At 39.6% G+C, this 24,480-nt stretch overlaps 1 protein-coding gene across 6 annotated transcripts in view; it reads right to left on the bottom strand.

Annotated features, from left to right (window-relative positions):
* The window catches only part of CACHD1 (cache domain containing 1), a 225,073-nt gene that overhangs the window by 83,631 nt on the left and 116,962 nt on the right, over positions 1-24,480 (bottom strand). For all 6 annotated transcript variants that reach the window (XM_031669497.1, XM_031669496.1, XM_031669501.1 and 3 more), the window contains one exon: positions 7,597-7,703. In XM_031669497.1, the coding sequence (XP_031525357.1) occupies positions 7,597-7,703 (107 nt within the window). The remainder of the gene's footprint in view (positions 1-7,596; positions 7,704-24,480) is intronic.

Raw genomic sequence — 24,480 nt, 5'->3', positions numbered from 1 at the left:
ACTGCCTAGTGGAGTTTTGAGAAGAAGCCACCATCCTCCAGACTCCAGAATGGTAGATCCACTGACAGCTTGCACCGTGCACCTGGAAAAGCTGCAAACACTCAAGGCTAGCCCGTGATAGGAGCCAGGAGGCGGGCTTACCCTGCAAAGCCACAGGGGCGGAGCTACCCCAGGCCATGGGAGCCCATCTCTTACATCAGCATACCCTGGATGTGGGACAACAAGTCAAAGGAGATCATTTTGGAACTTTAAAGTTTAAAGACTGCCCTGTTGGATTTTGGACTTGCATGGGGCTTGTAGCCCCTTTGTTTTGGCCAATTTCTCCCATTTGTAATAGGTCTATTTGCCCAATGCCTGTACCCCCATTGTATCTAGGAAGTAACTAACTTGCTTTTGATTTTACAGGCTCATAGATGGAAGCGACTTGCCTCATCTCAGATGAGACTGTGGACTTGGACTTTTGAGTTAATCCTGGAATGAGTTCATACTTTGGGGACTCTTAGAAGGGCATGATTATATTTTGAATTATGAGGACATTAGGTTTGAGAGGGGCTGAGGCAGAATGATATGGTTTGGCTGTGTCCCCACCTAAATTTCATCTAGTAGTTCCCATAATCCCCATGTGTCATAGGAGGGACCCAGCAGGAGGTAACTGAATCATGGGGATGGTTACCTTCATGCTGTTCTTGTAATAGTGAGTGAGTTCTCAGGAGATCTGATCATTTTATAAGGGGTTTTTCCTCCCTGCTTCACTCTGCACTTCTCCTTGCTGCTGCCATATGAAGAAGGACTTGTTTGCTTCCCCTTTCACCATGATTGTAAGTTTCCTGAGGCCTCCCCAGCCATGCTGAACTCTGAGTCAATTAAACCTCTTTCCTTTATAAATTACCTAGTCTCAGATATGTCTTTATTATTAGCAGCATGAGAGTGGACTAATACAGTATGTCTAAATGTGGGAGCTTAAATAAACAAATTAAGATTTGTTTTATTGATTTTACTGCATAAAATCTTATTTTATAAAAATAAAAAAAAATGTTCAGGATACATTTGCTAAGTTAATAAAAGGCTATATCCATTTTGATATGTAGTATGAGTGTGAGTGTGTATATATATTTGTATTTATATACATATGTTGTGTATATATGTATATATGCCAATATATGGCTAACAAAATCTTCTGAAGTCAGTGTAATAAGGTTGTTGTGAGAAACTATAAGAACGACCAAACTTTGACATAGCTTGCAGTATAGGAATAGAGTCTGAAGAGGGAATCAGGTACAGAAAGGAACCTTATTTGTTTAGTTCCTTAATTCTGTGTGTGCATATACATAGTATACACCTATACATATGAATATAAACTGAATCATACAAGCTCAAGAATCTAGATTTCTGAGTGACTAAACAGCTTTTAAATGTTATATAAATAATTACATATTTTATGACACTAATGCAATCATGAAGCTGAAGCAACTGGGCATAAAAAGGAATGAGAAATGTCTAGCTTGGTTGATTTTTCTTCTTTATTTTAGGTAGAACATGGCTTTTTCATTGCATTGTTACCAGCAGAATTTTTCTAATGCATATTTACTGGGTAATTTTCATGGTATTTTAAAGAGAAAAACTTATAGTATGTAGTACATAGCTACTCATTATCAGTCATAGAAGGAAATGATGAAACTAGAACAAACGACAGCCTTTAAGGCCCACCTGTACATCCTATCCTATAGCATTTACCTCTGTAACATGACTTATAAATGCCCCTTACACCCCGTGAATCCTGTTTCTCAATGAAGACTGCAATGTTACCAAGATCGAAGTTTGCAACTTCAAATGCTCTTTAAAATCAAACGCAATAAAGAAAGTCCAGACGCTTTTTCTTTCAGTGAGAAAGACTAACTCCTACTTCACTCTCACCTCAATTGCATAACTCAAGAGAGCAAGAGACAACTTCTCTTGGACTCTTCAAATAAACTCTCTTTAGGGATCAGGCCATGCACAAGAAAATAGCTCAGCAGGAATTTAAAAGAAAAAAAGAGAGAGAGAGAGTGAGAAAGTGGGGATAAAAGCAGGAAAGAACCTGAGCAAAACATTACCAGAACCATAATATAACACATGCACTGTCAAACTTTAGTTATTTGAATAGACTCAGGGACAAGGAGTCAATTTAGAAAGTAGGGATCTGGCAGGGGTGGTTTTAAGAAAAAGAATACACATGTGTGTTGGATGAATGGACACATGACCTAGTTTTGGATAAATGAAGCTAAGAATGGTTTATAATTTATGTGAGTCTGCTTCCAGCTAGTCTGAGAGGCAATCTGAAACTGTGTTATCAATTAGGGGCCCATTGATGAATTATATACAGTCTGAAAGAGCCTAAGGCTGGACATCTTACAGATGTAAATATCAGACATGTGATAACCTATGAAGTACATTAATTCTGCTCTGAAAAGGGGCATGAGCTGTACAGGAGAAAAAGGGGGAACTCTGAGGTCACCTTTCACCATATCCCACTCCTCTCATATTACAAATAACTGCTCAAGTATGTGGACTTTGGGATGTAGCCACTGCCTAGTAGAATGCTGCAAAACTTCAAATGCAAGCAAGTCGGTTCTTAAATACCTGAATATTGCCAAAATCTGCTTGTAAATCTAGCTGTGTCAACTGTGCTGAGAACAACTCTTGTTATGTAGTAGGTTATACTTGAGACATGCTCATAGAAATACAAAAATTCAGGATCTCGTCTTTATATTCTACTTACTTCTGCCCTCTCCACACTCTTCTTCCCCACACTCTGAGTTTTCAAACTATCTGAACTCTCTTCCTTAACAAATAAACACTGAAATACATCAGCTTTTTGTTGGGATTATTTGTGCACTGAGTTTCAGTCTAAATTCCAGTAATAGGAGGTAATCTTAGTACCACTAATAGGTCTTTAATGCTTATTCCCTGGTCCTCACTTTCAGCTGATGATCTTGTTCTCTAATTCTCTGGAAAAAAAAAGAATCACTAAGAAGGGAGTGTCACTAAGTTCACACCCATCATCACATAAGCATCTCCACCCATGTACTCTTCCTTTCCTCTTCTTGCTATGAATGAACTCTCTGTGCTTCTAGGTCCTTTACTGGTGATACAGCATCTCTTACCTAATCAAGGAAAAAGCTCTAGCAATCTTCTCCCCTTGCTCTTGTGTCAATCTCTACTGAATTATTCCCTTTGGCACATAAACTGAGTATAATTTCTCTCAATTAAAAAACATCTTCTTGATCTCATCTGGCCTTCCAACTTTCCTTTAAGCAAATCTCAGGAGTTCAAGTCCTTATTTTCTCTGACTCCTCTCCTCCGTTCTCCAGAGCTTGAACCCTCTAGGATCAGCCTATGATACTATTCTACCAAACAACCCTTGACAAGCTCACCCATAGCCTCTACATTGCTAAATCATATGGTTGGTTTTCTAGACCCTCAGCATACAGAGACTAGGTGACAAAGTTGATCTCTCCCTCTTTCTTGCAACACTTTCTTCACTTGGCTTCAGGGAGACAGCCCTCCTAGTCCTCTTTCTACCCACCTGACTGCCCTTCCCAGCTCCCTTTCCAGCTTCCTCTTCATCTCAGTGTCACCTCAGCAGTAAAGCACCCCAAGACTCAGTCCCTGGAGCCCTTCTCTTTTCTACCCACGGTCACTTGCTATGTGATCTAAATGAACCTCATGATTTTAGTACTATCAATACACGATGAATCTCTAGCCTTGGTTATTCCCTAGGCTGCAGACTTACATACCCAACTGCTTATGAGGCCCTTTACTTAGATATCCAACAAGCACCTCAAACGTAACTTTTAATAACCTGCCTCTCACACAAACCTGCTCTTTTCCCAGCATTCCCCATCACAGTAAATGACAACTCTGTCCTTCTCCTTATAAGGCCAAGGATCTTAGAAGTCCTTCTGGACTTCTCACTCTCATATACTCAGTCCCCCATCCTGCCCACCATCCAATGGACGAGCAAATCCTACCGATTCTATCTTCAAAACATATTCAGAATTCAACTGCTTCTCACCACCGCCACTGTCACTGCACTATTAATGCTATCATCATCTGTCCCCTGGATTTTGGAGTAACTTTCTAAGTTGCCTTCCCCTACTTCTACCTTTGCCTTGTCCGGTCTAGTCTCGGCTCAGTAAACCTTTTAACCTAAGTCAAATCATGTCACTTCTCTGTGTGACTCCTCCACCACATGATGGCTTTCTACCTCATTCAGAGCAAAAGCTAAAGTCCTTATAACTGCCAGTAAAATAAGGCTCTTGGTGACCTGGCCCCGGACTGCCTCTCTGGCCTAATTACTCCCAGCTCTTTCACACCACCACAGTTACGGTGGCCATCCTGCAGTTTCCAAGCACACCAAACAGTCACCCAATTCAAGGTATTTGTCCCAGATATGCTGCCCCCAGATAAACTCAGTCTACAATCCCACTTACTCAGATCTCACCCACAAACCCTTAGATGAAATAGTAAGTCGTCTGCTCCTTCCCCCGACAGCCAACCGTATTCCCTATGTCTCATCTCTGCTTTACTTTTCCTTGATAGCATTCATCATCTTCTAACGTATCACTTGTTTCTATGTCTCCTGGCTCCTGGCCTCCAGATTATAAGCTGTGTGTGTGTGTGTGTGTGTGTGTGTGTGTGTGTGTGTGTGTGTTTTACAGCTCCTGACCTAGAACAAAAAGGAGTACTTACTATGCAGAAGGCATTTAATAAATATTTGTCAAATGACTTGTAGCTGTACTTATTCCTTCCACTTAATAGGTGGGAGGCCATTCTTCCAAGTTATGGCCATATACTAGAGAGGTCATTCACCAGATTCCCCTGTGTAAACTCCCCCCCATGGCCTTCTAACTTATTCAGAGCAAAAGCTAAAGTCCATAATCTAGAAGAAAGGCCTGTGTATTCACTAAGAAAAAGTAACACTACTTCTAATAATGAAGCCAGATCTCAACAATGTGCTCATTATCAGAAACAATACAATAAATAGTAAAATAAGGCAATGAGGATGAGGCCCTGGTTGCCACAGCCTCCAGATCCTCCAAGATCTGACTCACTGAGGTGGGTGGTCCTGGCAGCGGACCATCATTCTGGACCCCAAGTGAGCACACCTCACCCTCAGTCTGCCCAAGCCTGCCCTTTCCTATTGTCCCAGTCACACAGCCAGGAGGTTAATGGAGCTTCTAGAATCTCAACACCAGACTTAGGATCTATCATTGGAAATATGTTAAGGAAGGTGCTGTCTACTAGAAAGGAGTGAAAATGCATTTGAAAGTAGTCCATAATTCCTTCCTGTTTTATTTTTTTCCCTCATTATAAAAACAACAAATGTTTAATTTAAAATTAAGAAAATTAATAAGGAAGTAAAAAATCTCAGTTTCATCATTAAAAAATAACTATTAACATTTAAGTGTGATCCATCTAGATCTTATATAAATACACACATTTATGTGTGATCCATCCAGATCTTATATAAATACACACTAATTTTTAAAAGTTACTTATTGTATAAATGCACACTAATTCTTAAACCTCGGCCAGGTGCGCTGGCTCATGCCTGTAATCCCAGCACTTTGGGAGGCCAAGGTGGGTGCATCACCTGAATTAGGAGTTCGAGACCAGCCTGGCCAGCATGGTGAAACCCTATCTCTACTAAAAATACAAAAATTAGCTGATTGGTGGTGGGTGTAATCCCAGCTACTTGGGAGGCTGAGGCAGGAGAATCGCTTGAACCCAGAAGGCAGAAGTTGCAGTGAGCCAAGATTGCACCACTGCACTCCAGCCTGGGCAACAGAGCAAGACTCTGTTTTTAAAAAAAAAAAAAAAAAAAAAAAGCTGGGTGAGGTGGCTCATGCCTGTAATCCCAGTACTTTGGAAGGCCGAGGTGGGTGGACCACAAGGTTAGGAGTTCGAGACCAGCCTGTCCAACACGGTGAAACCCCATCTCTACAAAAATACAAAAACTAGCTAGGTGTGGTGGTGGGCACCTGTAATCCCAGCTACTTGGGAGGCTGAGGCAGGAGAATTGCTTGAACCTGGGAGGCAGGGGTTGCAGTGAGCCGTGATCACGCCACTGCACTCCAGCCTGGGTGACACAGCAAGACTCCATCTCAAAGAAAACAAACAAACAAACAAACAAAAAAAAACCCATGAGTTACCATGACTTGTAAAAAACTTAACTACATACAATGTTGGATTACAGTATGTATTTTTGGAACACTTACATCTGATCCTATTCAAAGACTGCTATTTCAAGTCTTTAGACCCAGGAACATCTCTTGAGTACCTAGCAATGTTTTAGGGAAAAAACTGAATTTGGGAACCTGGAGACTCAAGTTCCAGCTTTGCACCCTGTGCAAGTTGTGGAATCCTCCCCGTTAATTTATCTCCCCATTCCATGCCCTTGTCTATCCTCTTTTGTTATTTTTGTAATGAAAACCATTCTCATTTAGCTTCCCTTCTAGTAGTAAACCTCACTTGCTGCAGAGGGTTCCAGATGATCTGACCAATGAAAAAAGATATGCCTAGCAGATTTAGGTTGGATCATTTATCTAGCAGCTATAGTTTTATTATGCCTAAGAAACACGCAACTTACAGCTTGTTCTTTTCAGACCTAATAGATTACATGATTTGTGTATACAATTCCCAAAGACTACCATTTCTGCCCCAAAGTGAGACCTACTGGAGCCCTAAAAGTAAATATTCTGGTCCTCTGCCTTTCTCTTCGGCTTTATGTGTCTACAAGAGACCTGGAATTTGGGAAGTATGGTTCTCCATGTTTAAGAATGCTTTGTCTTTCCAGCAATAAGGAAAGTCTTAGGAGGTTCCTGTGCTTTAGATTTTTTTCTTGGTAAAATCTGAGGATTGGAGATGGTATTATTTCTCAAGTTTCTTTCAGCTCTTAAACAGTGAAGCCTCTAGGTTCTGAGATGTATCAATCAACAAGAGTACATAAGACAAAAAGAGAAATAAGGAGTGGAACTCTAGGGCAAAAAAGTGGAGATATCAGGTCACTTTGGAGCTATCAGTAGTTATATATAAATACGAGCACCCAGTAGTTATTAACACTGCCTTCAGCTGAGTTCCAATGAGAACAGGAAGAAAGTTCAACCTTGGTATACAGTATTATGGCCCTAAGTTTATTAGTAGAAAAGTTCTTACAACATTCTTCCAGAAAAATCCCAAAACAGATTAAAAATTATAACTAGGGAAAGGAAAGAACATCCAATACCTCCTATTGCAAAGATAACCAGGTCTTTAAAATAACCTTTAAAATAACAAATGTAAAATTCACGAAAAATGAGTTAACAGATTGAAGAGCATAAAAAGGTAGTTGGCATGTATCATATATATAGCTATCTAGTAGAAGCTTAAGATGTAAGCTTGATTTTTTTTTCCCTCTCCCTCTCTTGAGGGTTAACTTTCCAGCAAGAAATATCCAATCTTAAGTAGATAATACTTCTCTTCAAAAATTTAAAAAAAAATTTGAAGCAACGTATTTATTCAACTAGAATGTGGTAGAACCACAGTTCATCTTTGTAAAACCAATGGATTACTGACCTGAATTTAAGTCTCGTCCTGGATTGAAGGCCCGGCTATTAACAGTAGTAGAAAGTCGATCACAACTAATGGTTCTAGACACATTGGTATTAAAGCTCCCATCAAACCTGAAACAATAGGAGAGAATGAGCAATACTTATTCAGTCCAGAAAAACCAACCAACAAAAATAATGATTTACATTGTGTACAAGATAGATCAGCCCATAAACAATACAACTGTGATTTAGATTTAAATATTCAAAAAAATAATTTCAGAATTGTGGGGGGTCGGGGGGGGACACCTGCATCCAGAAGGTTTTAGAAATCAAATTCAATTCCAAGATAAAAACAAACAACCATTCTTCCAAACAACTTTTCTCCAATAAACTTAAGTTAGTACTATTGATAAAATCATACAGAAAATAGATGACAAAATTCAAAACAGAGCTACAAAAAAAAAAAAAAAAAAAAATCAGATGGGTGCTCTGACGTTACATGTAAAACAGAATTCTTTAAATTATCCTATTGGAAAACCAATGACCAAGTACAAAAACAGACAGTAGTGAAGGATAAAGAATGGGTGTGGAGTAGGAATGGTCTAGATATGAAACCCTGCTCTGTCACAATTAGAAAGATTATTCATTTTTTCTGGGTCTCAGTTTTCTTATCTGAAAAAGATAATAAAACTTATTTTCCAGAGCCATAAAAAAATTAAACATAATGTATGGAAGTTCCTCTCATAGTATATGACACATAGCTTGTACCTGCTAGACTGTCATGCAAATAAGGCAAAAGTCTTTTCATTTCCAGTGGTAGCGTAATGCTAGTACTAGAGCTAGAACAATACTATTATTCTAGCTAGTAGCTGATCAATAAATATTAGTGGAATCAATGATCCATTGCTATAGCAGACAACAATCTGAAAGAACATAATAGGAAAACATACCAGCTTATTTACATATAGTCATTAAGAGTATTTTTAAGTGAATTTCATCCAGGAGTAACAAAAGTGAAGGATCTTGAACTTCTAAGTAAACTATTTAGGATTTCAGATCCTGAGAGGACTCAAAGTTTGTAAGAGATCCCCAAATAAATGCAACTTGAAATGAGGTTTTTAAAAATTTGTGTTAAAATGTAAACTTCAGGAACCACTAATGCAACTCCATGAACCCAAATAGAGAAGCTCTAAAGCTAGGAGAAACATTCCTAAAAAGCAATATCCATTTGACCACTGGCATGAACTTTAAAATCTGTTGATCACATCTCCTAACACATAAGAACTATTACATGGAACTGACTGCACAAGCAAGGGGACTAGGTTTTCACATGGTATGTTGGTTCCAACAGCAAAAGCTAAAAACAGTCTTGCTTTATTTCATATCATCTCAAAGAAGGAGATAGCTGGATTTTAAGAGACTGTTAGTCCAGGCTCTAACCTAGTGCAGAGTTACACCGACAATGTCAACTGTGCCTTAAAGGACACAGTTGCTTCATCAACGTGGCTGCCCTTCCTTGGACCTACTCCAGTTTGTCTAGACGAGAAGACTGCTGCCTCAGAAGCCACAGATGGAGGGAAAAGAAGAGATTAATACAGCAGCAGCTGCTGTGTCCATGCTGGCAAGGCACTATCACTACAACCTCACTTCTCTCTAAGCTATAGCTAGCCACACTAAGTCTATTCCCTCCCAGACATTTTTATAAAGGGAGAGATAATAGTTTAGGCTTTGTGGGCCATAAAGACTGTTGCAACTCCTCTGCCATTGTAGTGTGAAAGCAGCTACTGAAAATAAATAAAAGATTGAGTATGGCTGTGTTCCAATAAAACTTAATTTTCAAAAACAGGTGGTATTCCAGACCTGTTTCACCACTGCTGGTCTAGACCAGGGCAGTCCAAGAGAAGTCTCTGGGATGATGAACATGTAATATTTTTGCACTGTCTGACATGTTAGACACATGTGGCTACTGAGCATTTGAAATGCGGCTAGCATAACAGAGACACTACATTTTCTACTTTATTTCATCTTAATTTGTAAATAGTCACTGAAGAATGGCTACCATATTGGACAATGGAAGGCTGGAAGGTTCTCCTGATTACTTGTCTAGTAATCCTTCAGGTCTCTGTTCATGTATCCCTTCTTCAGAAAGGCCTATCCTGATTGTGATGACTTCCCAAGTCTATGTTAAATGCCTCCATATTCTGTCAAGACATGTGCCATAATTTTAAATTTACAGTTCTACTCATGATTTTTACAGATCAGGTTCCATAAATAGACAAGAGTGCCATGAAGGTAGGCACCATGTCTTGTTGATTTTGTTCACCACTGCATACATTGCTTAGCATTGTTCTGGTCATAAGTAGGTGCTCATATTAATTGGTCTTTTATGACCATCCACGCCATCCAGGGTGCCTAGTCCTGTTCTGGGCTCCCCTGAAGACTCCAAGAAATCTTAGCAAGTGAGGACCATGACTCAGTTGAATGGTTACAATACTGAAAGTCTAGCTACCTCAGAACCAGCTGGGATGCATGTTGGAATGCAGATTCCTGGGATCCACTGTTAGAGAGTCTGATTTAGTGAGTCTGGGGTGAGGTCAAGGAATCTGACTTTCTTTTTTTTTTTTTTTGAGACGGAGTCTCGCTCTGTCGCCCAGGCTGGAGTGCAGTGGCCAGATCTCAGCTCACTGCAAGCTCCACCTCCCGGGTTTACGCCATTCTCCTGCCTCAGCCTCCCGAGTAGCTGGGACTACAGGCGCCTGCCACCTCGCCCGGCTAAGGTTTTTTTTTTTTTTGTATTTTTTAGTAGAGACGGGGTTTCACCGTGTCAGCCAGGATGGTCTCGATCTCCTGACCTCGTGATCCGCCCGTCTCGGCCTCCCAAAGTGCTGGGATTACACGCTTGAGCCACCGCGCCCGGCCGGAATCTGACTTTCATAGGCTCTGGAGGAATGAGAAGTGCCTTCCAATCCTGCTATGCAGATTCTTTTAGAAATAAAGCAAAGGAATGGCCTTCTGCATGAGCACAGGTACTTTCCTGTGTGTCTCAAAGAGACCGAAGACACAGGATCTTCTGAATGGATTTAGATCAAGAGAACAGGGTAGTTCTGAGGTATGTATGCAGCTCACATCTGGATTTTGCTGTCCAAGTTATGAACCCTTTCTCCTACCTGTTTCACAGTTGAGAAAAATGACACCAAAGACCGCAGAGCAAGTCAGGGACCTAAGAGAGACTTGAACCCATCACTCAACTTCTTTCCAGAGACAAACCACATACGATTCCGCATAAGTGATACATAAAGAAGAACTTGCAACTGAAGAGGGTTACTGACAAATCTTCCCAGGAAATGTGTAAACCTGGAGAGAGCCTTTGCCTATCTGGATTAAGTCTCCACAGACAGCACCTCGCTTTCAGCATCACCCCTTGAGAGAGCTGAAGTCCAATGCTGAGGATACACAGATTTTTCTGGACCTTTGTGAAATGCAAGGTGGCTCGTGGGACCAGGGACATCAGGGAACTATTATTATAGGTTGTTTTACTTCCTTTGCTGAAAAGATCATCTTCAAAAGCATTAGAGAAAACATTTTTATAACAATAAAAATGACAGTGACTCATTAACAAAAGTAGGTGCTTGATAAACATTTCTCCATCATAAAACAGTTTCATGACATGGTACTTGTCAACAATAATCTACCCGACCTTCTCTTCCCACCGTCTCCTATCCTACACTTCTAACCAAACTGGCCCTTCCCTATGCGCTCTTCTGTTCGACCCCAACTGTGACGCTCTCCAGTGTCCACTCCACTCATTCTTCAAAGCCCAGCTCAACTCTTCTTCTTTCAAATTTCTCCCCAGTACTGGCCCATGATGAGTCCTTCCTCCTCCAAGCTGACTAGTGCCATTCTGCTTCTTAACTATACGCTTGTGTCTTCTTCCTATTTTTCTTGTTTCGTAATCAAACAACATAATATCACAGTCCTATCCATTAGATACAGATTTTTTTTTTTTTTTTTAAAGATTCTGCTTATACCAACAGAACACTAATCAATTGTCTTAGTCCATCTGGACTGTAAACTAGGTGGTTCGTGAACAACAGAAATTCGTTTCTCACAGGTCTGGAGGCTGGGAAGTCCATGATTAAGGTACTGGCAGATTTAGTGTCTGGTGAAGGGCCACTTTCTGGTTCATAGACGTGGCCTTTTCACTGTGTCCTCAGTGACAGGGGCAAGGCAGTTCTCTGGGACCTCTTTTGTAAAGGCACTAATGCCATTCATGGGGGCTCTGCTTTCATGATCTAATCATTTCCCAAAGGCCCCTCCTCCTAATAGGATCATGTTGGTGATTAGTTTCCAACATATAAATTTGGGAGGGAGAAGGCAAATATTCAGACCACTGCATCAATAATATTTATAAATAAGATTCATTCTTTGGGAGGCCGAGGTGGGTGGATCACAAGGTCAGGAGATCGAGACCATCCTGGCTAACATGGTTAAACCCCGTCTCTACTAAAAATACAAAAAATTAGCCAGGCGTGGTGGCAGGCGCCTGTATTCCCAGCTATTCAGGAGGCTGAGGCAGGAGAATGGCATGAACCCAGGAGGCGGAGCTTACAGTGAGCCGAGATCACGCCAATGCACTCCAGTCTGGGCAACAGAGCGAGACTCTGTCTCAAAAAAATAAATGAATAAAAATAAGCTTTATTATAAATAATGAACAAATTATAGTATTCATTTTGCCTTCCCCCTATACCAAATAAATGTGTGTTACATGGGGGTGAAATGCCAAAAAGTTTTATCATGGAACCCCTATTTGACTAAACCCTACCCATGTAGCTCTTGAATTCTCAATTCTCTCTAAAACCTTTTATGCGCTTGAGAAATTTTAGCTTCCCCCAATGGGACTGTAGGTTACTGGAGGATTTATATTTCTCTCTCATGTCTAGCACAGTTGCTGGAAGGTGGGGCATTCCATAAATTCTTACTGGTTGACTGAGTAACGAGAAAGGGCAGAGTTAAGTCACCAGAAAGCTCTGGGCATTTTATTTCATAATATTCATTGAACATCTACTGTATTTCCTAAGAGTCTCAACTGCCGTGAGTTCTCTCACATGTGTTGAATTTCAGCCGTGCAGCATTCACTCGCCAGTCAAGTTAGCATGAAAAGCCTAGAAATCAACCTCACTCTGCTGCTTTTCTCACTACCACTGATGTGCCAGTCAGATGAAGAAGGAGGTGTCAATAGGGGCTTAAGATATACAGGGCTGGGGACCGGCTAGGTTAGCAGGAATAACTACTGGAAGCACAAGTGAAGAGTGCTTATCTTTCTACCCTTCACTAACACTCTAACGCCTACTGCTTTTTCTGGACTCCAGACTCCACACGCAGGGGTAAAACATGCTCAGCCATCCTTGTTACTTTAGCTACCTCTGGTCCCTAGAGGAAGAGTCACCTTGCCAAAGACAGGAATGCATTTTATGCCCATATGCCTTTGAGAAAAGTGACTTATAAAAAGAAACATGCTATTTGCCCTGATTTGGAGAATGTTGGAAATATAAAGCTCATACTTAAGACACTTTATAAAAACATGTCACTTATTCTTAGCGGTTACCTAAAAGATTTTTCATTAAGAAGTGCATTAGCTGCCAGTCACATTTATACAATTTCGGGTTTACGGAAAGGCCAAGAAGCGGTAAAATCATAGATTTTCATACAAAATGAATGGGCAAATCAACTTAAGAGGTTTGGTTTGCTTCATTCCTCATGCCTGTGCTTTCAAAAAGTTAGTAATGACAATAGAAATTACTGATAAAAATCTCCTTTACACCCCGACTCTAAAAAAGGAGATAATGGATTGTAACTGCATTCTATACTCATTTTCATAAGATAAAACCAGTGCCTGAAATTCAGTTTCAAGAGAAATAACTCCATCTCTCCAACCCCTGTAAGTTAAAAAAAAAAAAAAAAAAAAAAACTTCCTTCTGGATTTACTTTCATGAACAACTGATCGAAACTGCATCCCGAGGGAGAAAACAGAACTGTGACTCCCACTTTGATCTCTTCCCCATGGAGAAATTCACTCCCTGCCTGGCTTGCAAGATGTTCATTTGATTGACGTTTGCTCTGATGTGCAAACTGCTTTGAACTTCAGACATTTAATTCCCATCAGGCTGCAGTCATTTTTATTCTCCTTCAACAGGATTTACAAGCAGGAGATCAGCAAATGTAGAAGATAAAATAAATTTGCAGAAGCTTTGAATCTTACATCAAAACAGTGTTCAAGTGAGTTCCAATTGGATTTCATTCAGCCTCGATTCACAGTGTAAATCAACTTTTCAGTGGAGTCCCAGTTTAGAAAGAAAGAGATATAAAAGACTCCACCTCCCCCACCCCCCCATCCCCCCACCAGTTGGGGCTTACTTCCTTTCTTGGTCTTTGTTTAAATTTCCTAGGGAAGGTAATTTGCCAGGCAAATCACTCAGAAACCCGGGTTTTTCTCAATATTTCCAGAGAAGTCTGCCTCATTTATCACATAGCACATAAAAATCACACCCACAGTGTCGGTTCCAAGGGCAGTGATGAAATGTGGAATTGTTCATGGATGAGTTTTTAAGGTAATGATTAAAAAGCAAATCCCTGTGGAAACTGATCATCAAGTCCACACACAAAGCCAATGTAATGATAGCTAATAGGGTAGGGAATATTCTTTACTCGTTTGCTTGTTTTTAATCACTGCTAAAATGCTGAGATAAGTGCAAAAGGTTAAAAAAAAATCATTTCTTCTGAAAGCAAAACTTGGTATCAGATCAGAAGTGGGTATGGAAGAAATGCTGAGAGGCTTCCAAGGGGAGTTCACAACACAAGCGGGCCTTCGCTGCGAGTGCCACTGAATTACCAAGCTTTGTTTTTAGAACAGCACACGTTTTTCTGCAAAACAAAGGAGGTGAAAACCCTTCACTAGTAGCTGCAGGAGCTGCTAAAGGAAGGTTCTGGACACTGAGAAACACTCAGGCCTACTAGGCCCCGGGGCCCTAGTAACAGCCTCACAGGGTCTGGTTTACTGTGATATGATACGGAGACGTATCTCTTCACCTCCATTCAACCAGGTTCCCGCTCATTCTTTCTGGGAAGCATCTGCTCTCCAAATATTTGAGCAACACCAGTTGAAAAGAATTAAACAAGAACCTCCTTATCGTCCACTTAACCACCCATGAGAATAAAGTTAAACAAAGAAAGAGCTTAGATAAAAATCAAACATCTGCACTGGCAAATATTTAAACTCTGTTTGAATGGTAGAGGAAAGGGGCAAGAGCAGGATCACTTCAAAAAGGAACTATCACATTTATAAAGTAAACAATACTCAAACCCCCCCTCGACTGAGTTTACTTATTCAAACACCTAAATAAATGGGCCAACCAAAAAGCTGTCAAATAACATGTAATCACATTCCGAGAAATAGTTTTTCCTTCCATCACTGCAGAGATTGGGGTGATAAGTCACATTCTTTTTTCCTTATCAGTAATAAGGATTAAACCTTCAGGGTTCAGCAACTCAGCCAGATTGGAAACAAGGGCTGGTTTCAAATGCCCTTGGAAGGTAAGATTTTCAGAGCAATAAAGTGTCTCCCTCTCTATTAAGACTAAGTATCACACAGACCAACCATATTTCTTTTTCGCCATTTCCCTACCACAACAGACTATGGAGATAAGGCCCTGCTGTGACCTTGTGTCTCACTTCCATATTCAAAAGATGGTATTATCATTCAATTCACTTTCTCATAAAAGCTTGGAAAATTGCACAGGTGACATCTAGGGTGGACTGGAAGTGGGCGCACAACCACATTAAACATTTATTCTTATCTTCGTCATCACTAGGTTGGACGGGGGGCACAAGAAGAAAGATGGGTATCTGGAAAAATCAAAGAGAGAACAGGCCGGGGAGAGCAGCTTGGTGGGGTCTGCAGGCTGCCTTTGTGCCATTCCATAGCACCCCTGTCTATCCTGCCACTTGACCTCTAATAGGGACTTGACACACTTGACAGTTATTTATTTATACACCCTTCTCCCTTGCTTGGTAGACACAAAGGGAGAGGTCTTTTCTTATGTTTCTTTATACCCAGGGCCTAGCTCAGAGTCTCCTTGTGAGGAGCAAAAGTTTCGTCAATGTCTGCCGGATAAATACACATAGAAAGCCTAAGAGGCTGAGATTTCCCAGGACTAGAGGCCAGAGACTGTAAATTGGGTATGTTCTCTCCCCTCACACACACTGAGTATTTAGTACACAGCAGACAACTGTGAGTGGTATGACACAGACACAAAAGAGAGGCACTAACAACTAAGAGTTAGCAGATGACCTTGGAGATTAACTGGTTCCATCTACCAGCACACATGCACCGACGAGGGAAGAATCCTGTCCACACATCTCCCTGTTCTGTTAAAGAAACAGAAGAATATAAGATACAGAATACTTATGGCTGATTCTACAAAAGGAATACTATCCCAATATTAACAAGTTAATAAAGCTAGAGTGTAAAGACAGGTATCTACATCATCATACCAGATAAGTCAAGTCCCCAGAAAGAGATTATAGATAGATTTTTAAATCTGGGCCTTCTTTGAAATTGCTTTGGTATTTTTCACAATAAAAATGCACAAAATGGTTTCTGCTTTGCAGCTAAGACAGGTTCTATTTCTTAAAGCTGGTATAGTCTGCTAGGCAGTTTTCTACAGAGATCAGATTTTAAAAAGAAAGAAAAATCACAAAACCAACTCTATTTAAAATCCATAAAAGGCAGCTGGTGAAATTCAATAGCGTAAGCAGTGAGGCAGGTTTCCCATTCTTCCTCCAATGAAGGTCACACAGAAAAATGCAGGAAGCTAGATTCTCAGCAGATCCAAATGCAGGCGCTTTCTGCTATAAGGGTACTCATGAAGACTCCTAAACATAAAGACATCTATCTAACACACACACACAAGCACACACAGGGAAATGATACAAATTGCTGCAGGTTAGCCAATTTAGAAAGTTTGGAGAGTCATCTAGTAACCTCAAGTAGAATTCTAAGAAGGAATACATAGTTTAGCATTTCACTTGGCAGATGACCCACTCTAATTTTACCACTGGTCAGAGTACCATTAAAATAAAACAGCATTTGGAATCAGGAAACCTAAATTCCAAACCCGGCTCTCCACTAAGTCCTGCCATAACCTTTCTTCCTTCCTTTCTTTCTTTTTTTTTTTAAGACGAAGTTTTGCTCATGTTGCCCAGGCTCGAGTGCAATGGCACGATCTCAGCTCACCGCAATGTCCACCTCCCGGGTTCAAGCGGATTCTCTTACCTCAGCCTCCCAAGTAGCTGGGATCACAGGTGCCCACCATCATGCCCAGCTAACTTTTGTGTTTTTTGTAGAGATGGGGTTTCACCATGTTGGACAGGCTGGTCTCAAACTCCTAACCTCAGATGATCCACACACCTGGGCCTCCCAAAGTGCTGGGATTACCCTGCCATAAACTTTCTAAACCTATTTCCTAATCTATAAAAGTGGGGATGAGGGAGGTGGGCAGAGACAGTTTCTACCCCACCAGGTTGTTCAGAGGAACATATGAAGAATGTAATGTAAGTAATGTAATGTTTAAAGAAGAACAGGCCTAAAAAAGTATTTCACTGAAGTATAAACATATGTAACTAAGTTTTCATAAATACAAAGCTTTCTGTAATATCTTTGTTAAATGTTGAGCTTGGCCGGGCGCGGTGGCTCAAGCCTGTAATCCCAGCACTTTGGGAGGCCGAGACGGGCGGATCACGAGGTCAGGAGATCGAGACCATCCTGGCTAACCCGGTGAAACCCCGTCTCTACTAAAAATTCCAAAAAACTAGCCGGGCAAGGTGGTGGGCGCCTGTAGTCCCAGCTACTCGGGAGGCTGAGGCAGGAGAATGGTGTAAACCTGGGAGGCGGCGCTTGCAGTGAGCTGAGATCTGGCCACTGCACTCCAGCCTGGGCGACAGAGCGAGACTCCGTCTCAAAAAAAAAACAAAACAAAACAAAAAAAAAAAAACAAAGAAAAATGTTGAGCTTAACTCCAGTCCTCTGGTACCAATATCCAGAAAGACTATCTGTAACATTTAGTTGGCCTGCAGGTAATAATAATTTTTAAAGGCATTGGAAATGGAAGTGTGAGATAAGGCAGTGAAAATGACTTGAAAGACTAAGACTTGCCATACAACACTTCATGGGCATAAACACAAAACACATCTTCATAGAGAAATAATACGACTTGCAATAAATTTAAACTCAGTTGTTCAGGACCAAGCTCGTCACATTATTTGACCTTGTGACACAGAGATAACAAAGGAACAAAAGTTATAAGCACCTAAGTCACAGTATCTTATTTCTCATAAAAACAGTAATAATAAGAAATAAGATGTATATAAGGTTAAACATTTTATATCATATTTTCCATGTGCACTACCTTAAAATTGGGTTAGAAAAAAAGAGGAGTTGCCAACTTATGGGTCAGCTGTTATGTCTTGAAACATTCTGTACAAACCTATACATTAATACAACATTAAAAGTAGACATCTCAAATTTCCCTTTTACCTGAACTGCCATGCACATGACATAGTTATGGGGGTAAAAATATTTGTGGCATGAAAATAAAGAAGTTGTGGGATGAAAATAAAATGCTGCTGCAGGTTAATCTCAGTTGCTTAGCAAACACCTCCCAAGAATGATCTACGTGCAACTCCAAATTAGCATGTTTATACTGGATCCATCATTTTCCTCCTAAAAGTCTTCTTTTGCTCCTAGTTTCACCCTTCAGTTAATAGATTCCCATCTCCTAAAGTGCTCAATTTAAAATTTGGAGCTGTCATTTCTATTCTTCCTCCTTACCAAAACTCTCCAAGAAAACCTAGTTGCCATATTCCACATATTGTACATCCCTATTTTGACACTCTATATAATGTACCAGTCCCTGGACATCTTTGCTTTAGTACATTTGTCCCTTAAGGTGTCATTACTTTGTCTGTGATTATCTAACTGGCCCAACCTGACAAGCAACTTGCCTTTCTACCATCATTTATTCTTCATTTGCCAACTAATTAATTTGCCCAAGACCTGACCACAGCTGTTCCTTGCTTTAAAACTACTGCTTACTGAGAGAAATTTGTGTAGCTGACCTAGTGTTTCAAGTCCACCATGGTGTTTCTTTAATCCTTTGTGCCAGCTGGGTCTTCCACCTCCCCATCCTCAATTGCAGTATGGACACTTGCTGTTTTCTGGTCTGAAGCATTCTTCCCCTAGATCTATCTGTGGAAGTTCTACTCTTCAAGGCCTTGACTACCACTTTTTCACCAAGCTTGAGCATTCGGAGGCCTTTGTTCATAATCTCTTCCTCCTCTAAAAGTCTTTGGATTTCTTTCATGACATTTGCCACAGACTGCCTTAGCTTACTCTACATGTGTCCTATGAGCTCTTGAAGGTACATACTGTGTTATTCATCTTTATCCATCAGACAGTATCTAGTACAATATCTTATACATTGACTGCCTTGAAGGTGGTATAGACAAGTTGAGTTGAAAATGATACCCATGTATGTAGGTATTTGGGAATGTATATTCCTAAATATACAAAATGCATATAACAAAATTATTAAGCATAACTGATAACTGAGATAACCAAATCAATATCAAACATGTTTCACATCAGAGCCTGTAATAACACTGTTCAGATTAAAACAATGACTGTTATCAATAGGCAAAAAAGTATTTAATAATATTGTTCAGTTTCTGCCCAGAAAGGAAGTAGCTTGTTAATTCTGACAGCATCATAGTGACTGAGACTCAAACACTAAAGACAAAGTCAGTTATGCTACTACAAACTAACTCCTTTGGCAAATATTTATCGAGGGCCTATTTAAGCAAAGTATTGAATACAGTTGTATATGACAGAATCCCTGAACTAAAGTAACTAAGAAAGATGAGAGAGTACATAAAGAACAAATATGCCTTAGCACCTGGTACCATCACTCTCAGTTACCCAAAATCAACTTCGGCCACCTATGATTCCTCCCTCTTCCAAAACTCAAGAAGTAGGAGCCAACATCCAAATCCAGGCCTCCTCTTGCTCTTTGCTTACATAAATGAAATCAGGTAGGTCTTCCAGCTGTTACATGATTAAGAAGTGAAATTCCCTTAAAGTTCAGGTCTCACCATTGTACTCCCTTTCTCAAGAATCATAAATTAATTCCCTCATTCAAGAAATGAATATTTATTGCGTGTCTACTATGTGTCAGACCGTAGATATAGAAGCAAGAGAAAGATAGACATTGTTCTTTACTTCACTTATGGAGCCTAAACCCTACTGAACAGAGTTTAAATTCTCTAGTCTAGCATTTGAGGATCCTTATGATCTAATATTGATCCAACTTCTTAGCTGCCTCTTCCATCATTTGCTCCATATACAAGTCCCTCTTCAGTGCTCCTGGTCATTTCTAGGCATGGGATCTCTTCATATGGAGCTTCCTCTCCTGGAAAGCTCTTCCTCCATATCTCCATATATTCAAATCCTTTTCCTGCTTAAATACCCAACTGAAATATTTCTTCCATAAATCATTCCACAAGCCTTTATTTTTTCAAATGAATGGATGAATGAGTGATTTAAACTCTGTGAGTCTTGCTGCATATCATCTTTCATCCCCCCATAAGGTCACTCTCGAAAAGATAAAAACAAACTCTCTCATGGAATCCAGAATTTATTATTTTGAGCAGTAGGAAAAGTTGCCTATAATGGTAAATGGCTCCAGTTTAAAAACAAACAAACAAACAAACAAGCAACCTTCTAAGGAGTTTGAGGAAAATTAAATCAGTCTTCAAAGTTGGAAGAGTCTCTGAAATATAGTTCAAATTGCTCATTTTACAGTTGAGGAAACTGAGGACCAAACACTTTAAGTGAACGTCCCAAGATTGCACGGCAAAGTGGCAGAGTCGAGGCCCATCCACTCTTTGTACTTCATGACTCGGGTATAATTTACATCACAACTGAACTTACTGCTTATGATACTTCTTTTGCACCAGAGTAGTTGCAAATAAAATAAAAAGACTTGCCTCTTCTTAGCAATGAGAGAAGCTCATGCTTGAGTTCATTTTAAAAACAAATAATTAAAAAACAAAATAAAACAGAAAAACCCCTTGACTTGAAGCTAAGTCCCTTAAGAATAGAAATTGTATCTTTTAAATCTACTATAAATTCCTAAAGAGCTAAGTACAGGAATCTGAACATTATGGGTCAGCATGTTAATCATCAAAATTAAAAACAACTCTCTGAGTAAGTTACCTCTGGCTCATACGATGTCAATAATACTTAAAGAACTTGAAATCCTATTATAGAAATGTATACAACATCTAAATCATGCCACAAAATACACAACCAATTTACAGGGAAAAAAAGAATCACTCAAATGCTGAGATTCCTTTCCAGGCAGCTCAGTAACTTTTTTAAGAGAAGCAGTGCAGGAGAATATGGTAGAAAGTTCTGTAAGTGAGAGTTTAGCCTTCTCCAGTCTAAATGTGAAGGTTAACAAAACCTTAATTTTAATGATAGGTTTAGCAGTATAATTTTCTACCCTTTCTAAAGACAAAAGGGGTAAAAGGGCAGGAGGGATAATTTGGCTGGGCTATGTTACCCGGATAGGTTTGGCCAAACACTATTTTAGATGTTTCTGTGAAGAAAATGTTTTAGATGAGATTAACATTTAAATAATAGGTTATAAGTAAAGTTGATTATTCTCCGTAACATCAGTGGGCCTCATCAATTGAAGGACTTAGTAGAACAACGACAGACATTCCGTAAGCAAGAAGAAATTTCCCTAGCAGACTGCCTTTGAACTCCAACTGCAACTCTTCTTTGAGTCTCCAGCTTGCCAGCCTACCATGTATTTTGGACTCATACCTCCACAATCCTAATTCCTAACAATAAATATTCATCTCTCTGTATGTACACACACATACACCCCCTATTAGTTCTACATCTTTGGAGAACCCTATCTAACACAGGGTTATAATGGTGCTATTTATGAGAATTATTATGATCAGGAGCCTGTGTTCTTGCATCAGAACCTATGTTAGTTGTTTTGTCTGCAGCACAATACCCTCAAGAGGCTGAATAAGATGGGATTCCTGAAATCATGTAATTCAAGTGGGTGCCAGCTGGAAATGCACTAAATTTGTGTTCTTAGAAGATGAGATGAGTCCTATCTGCCTTCCACAGTGACTGTATCAATCTCAGTGGATGCCTCAACTCAAAGAGCTCCCTGTAAAATAGCAGGAATCCAATTTGACAATGGTTCCAAGAGTTTCTTCATTTTTGGAATCAGTGAAGCTTTTTCAGTCTCCCCTGAGAGAATTATCTATTCAGCTGAAATCTTCCAGCTCCAGGTGACTGACTTCAGAGAACCTTGGAAACAAGTTGCTTACTTACTCTAGCTCCATCAGAGCATCGATTTGCTCATCAAGCCAGACATAGATGCCTTAATGTCAGTTCTTACCATGATTAGTCAATTAACATGCATTAACTAAATGAGGATAACAGCACTGAACCCCACTTGGAGATACAAAAAAGAATAAAAATCTAAATTCATCTTTCCAGAATTTCCTCCCTAGCTTATCCTTCCCATTGCCCCCTTCTTTTTAAATAAAGACACCAAAAATGAAAAAAAAAAAAAAAAGAATACCAACAGGTAGTAAAATCTATAGAAGAAATTGGGGAAAGAAATAGATACATCAATTAAGCGATGTGGAAAATAAAATTATTGATCTGGGCCTGGTGTGGTGGCTCATGCCTGTAATCCCAGCACTTTGGAAGGCTGAGGCAGGTGGATCACTTGAGTCCAGGAGTTCGAGACCATCCTGGCCAACACAGTGAAACCCCATCTCCACAAAAATACAAAAATTAGCTAGGTGTGGCATTTTCTTAGTAAGGCAAGATAGGATGTCACTACATGAAAGACTGGGGAATTTCTGACTGACAGCTGTGAATCCAAGTAGACAGAGCATGCATTTAACACCTTTTATTAAGTGCCATTGGTGTAATCACAGCTACTCAGCAGGGTGAGGCATGAGATCGTGCCACTGCACTCCAGACTGGACAACAGAGCGAGACTCTGTCTTAAGAAGAAAAAAAAAAAAGTATTGATTTTTTTATATAAAAACCAAGGATCAGTAGGGCCTGCTGAATAAATAATAGCTTTAGAAGCACACATCAGAATCTCATCTCTGTGGCAAGCTGGGTTTCAGGGATAGCTATTCTTAGTGTTATGCCTAAAGGAGTTATATACTTTAAAACTTGAGAGAATGAGAATGGACATTTTTAAGTTGGCATAGCAGGGAATGCACATGGATAAGACATTTTTCTTAAGTCAAATCTATTAACATTGTATGGTCTTTTCAGGTCAGGAATTGCAAATTCACATGCTAAGGTGGGCCAAACAGGTGATATAAATCAGGGAAATAGATTGGGTGTAACATATCAGATCAGGAACTCATCCCCTGTCTTGAAAGGGGAGCTGCTCTTCATGAAAGCAGACTGTTACCAAGCAGCAGTGTGGATCCAGTATTGCCAAATCTTCTGATTTTTCACGAGAAGACAGATACTTTGGATTTTTAAATTGCTAATCTTTCAAAGTTTAAATGTTGGCAACAGATTTTAAAATTTACAAATTTAAAAACCTTTAAAACACCTGAGGGCCGAAAAAATATACCTGCAGGTCAGATATAGTCCATGGGTGTAATTATGTACTTGTTCACTCCTTGTGGGAGAGCCCAGGATCTCCTGCATCCCTAGCACCTCACTAAAGGAACACAAAGGGAGCTGCGAATTAAATTATATAAATAAATGAGCCCACTCTCAAAACTATGTTTTTTTAAGTGATACCATTGAAAATGAGTTTGTTTTTGATTAAACTTAGCCTATTTTTTTCCATATTGAAGAATGTGAATTCTTTAGATCATTCCTTCAACAACAAACATTGACAGAGTACCTAATCACTATGCAGCACCTTGTGAAGAATAATTAACTTTTAAGGCTCCTGTGCAAGAATTTTAAGAGTTGACTGGTCTGAGAAGGAAAGTATCAAACCCATCTGAAAAATTAATTTTCTGCCACTTTGCAGGTTCTCTCTGTTGTCATCATACTATAGCCTTCAGGGTGTATTCTTCAGAATGCTCTATAATAGAGCTCTTTAAAGCTCCTTTCTCTTCAGAACTAGGCATTTTATTTTTAAAAAATATGTACTATTAAGCACTAGTGAAGAAAACCAAATATGGATTATAAATCATTAAAAATGAAAAGTTAGGCCTGAGACAAAAAGTAAAAATTAATCATTAGTTAAAATTACTTATAAAAACATTGTCTAGTTCTAACCTTTAATATATTTGGAGAAGAAGCAAGGTCAATAGGCCACAGACACTTAAAATGTTAATAACAAACAGCCATCATACTATTGGGTCAGTGCTGAGTTAAAAAAAAAAAAAAAGTTCATAAGGCCCAGATGACTTAAGAATGAAGAAGATTCAGCACTAAGACTGGGGGTCTCTTATCTGAGGTCCAATTGCTTATATTTATTATAAAGGTAGTATTAATACATACACACATGGCAAGATACAGTCCATAGGCATAAATCATTTCAAAGAGTTTGCCTCATAGAACTATAATATCTTACCATTTGGAAGGACTTTAGCAATAACCTTGAGCCCATTTTTCATGAACTTTAGTCACTACTACATCTCTATCACTTTTCAAACATTTGGTCACATTCACTTAATGTTTTCATTTAAAATAGTTCAATTTTATTCAGCTACATTTCTTTTAAAAGAAACTTTGTTATTGCCATTAGAGAAAAACTGTTAACACAGGGAATAT

The sequence above is a fragment of the Papio anubis genome, chromosome 1, assembly GCF_008728515.1.
Source record: "Papio anubis isolate 15944 chromosome 1, Panubis1.0, whole genome shotgun sequence".
Taxonomy (NCBI): domain Eukaryota; kingdom Metazoa; phylum Chordata; class Mammalia; order Primates; family Cercopithecidae; genus Papio; species Papio anubis.
This window is presented reverse-complemented; position numbering and strand designations above follow the sequence as displayed.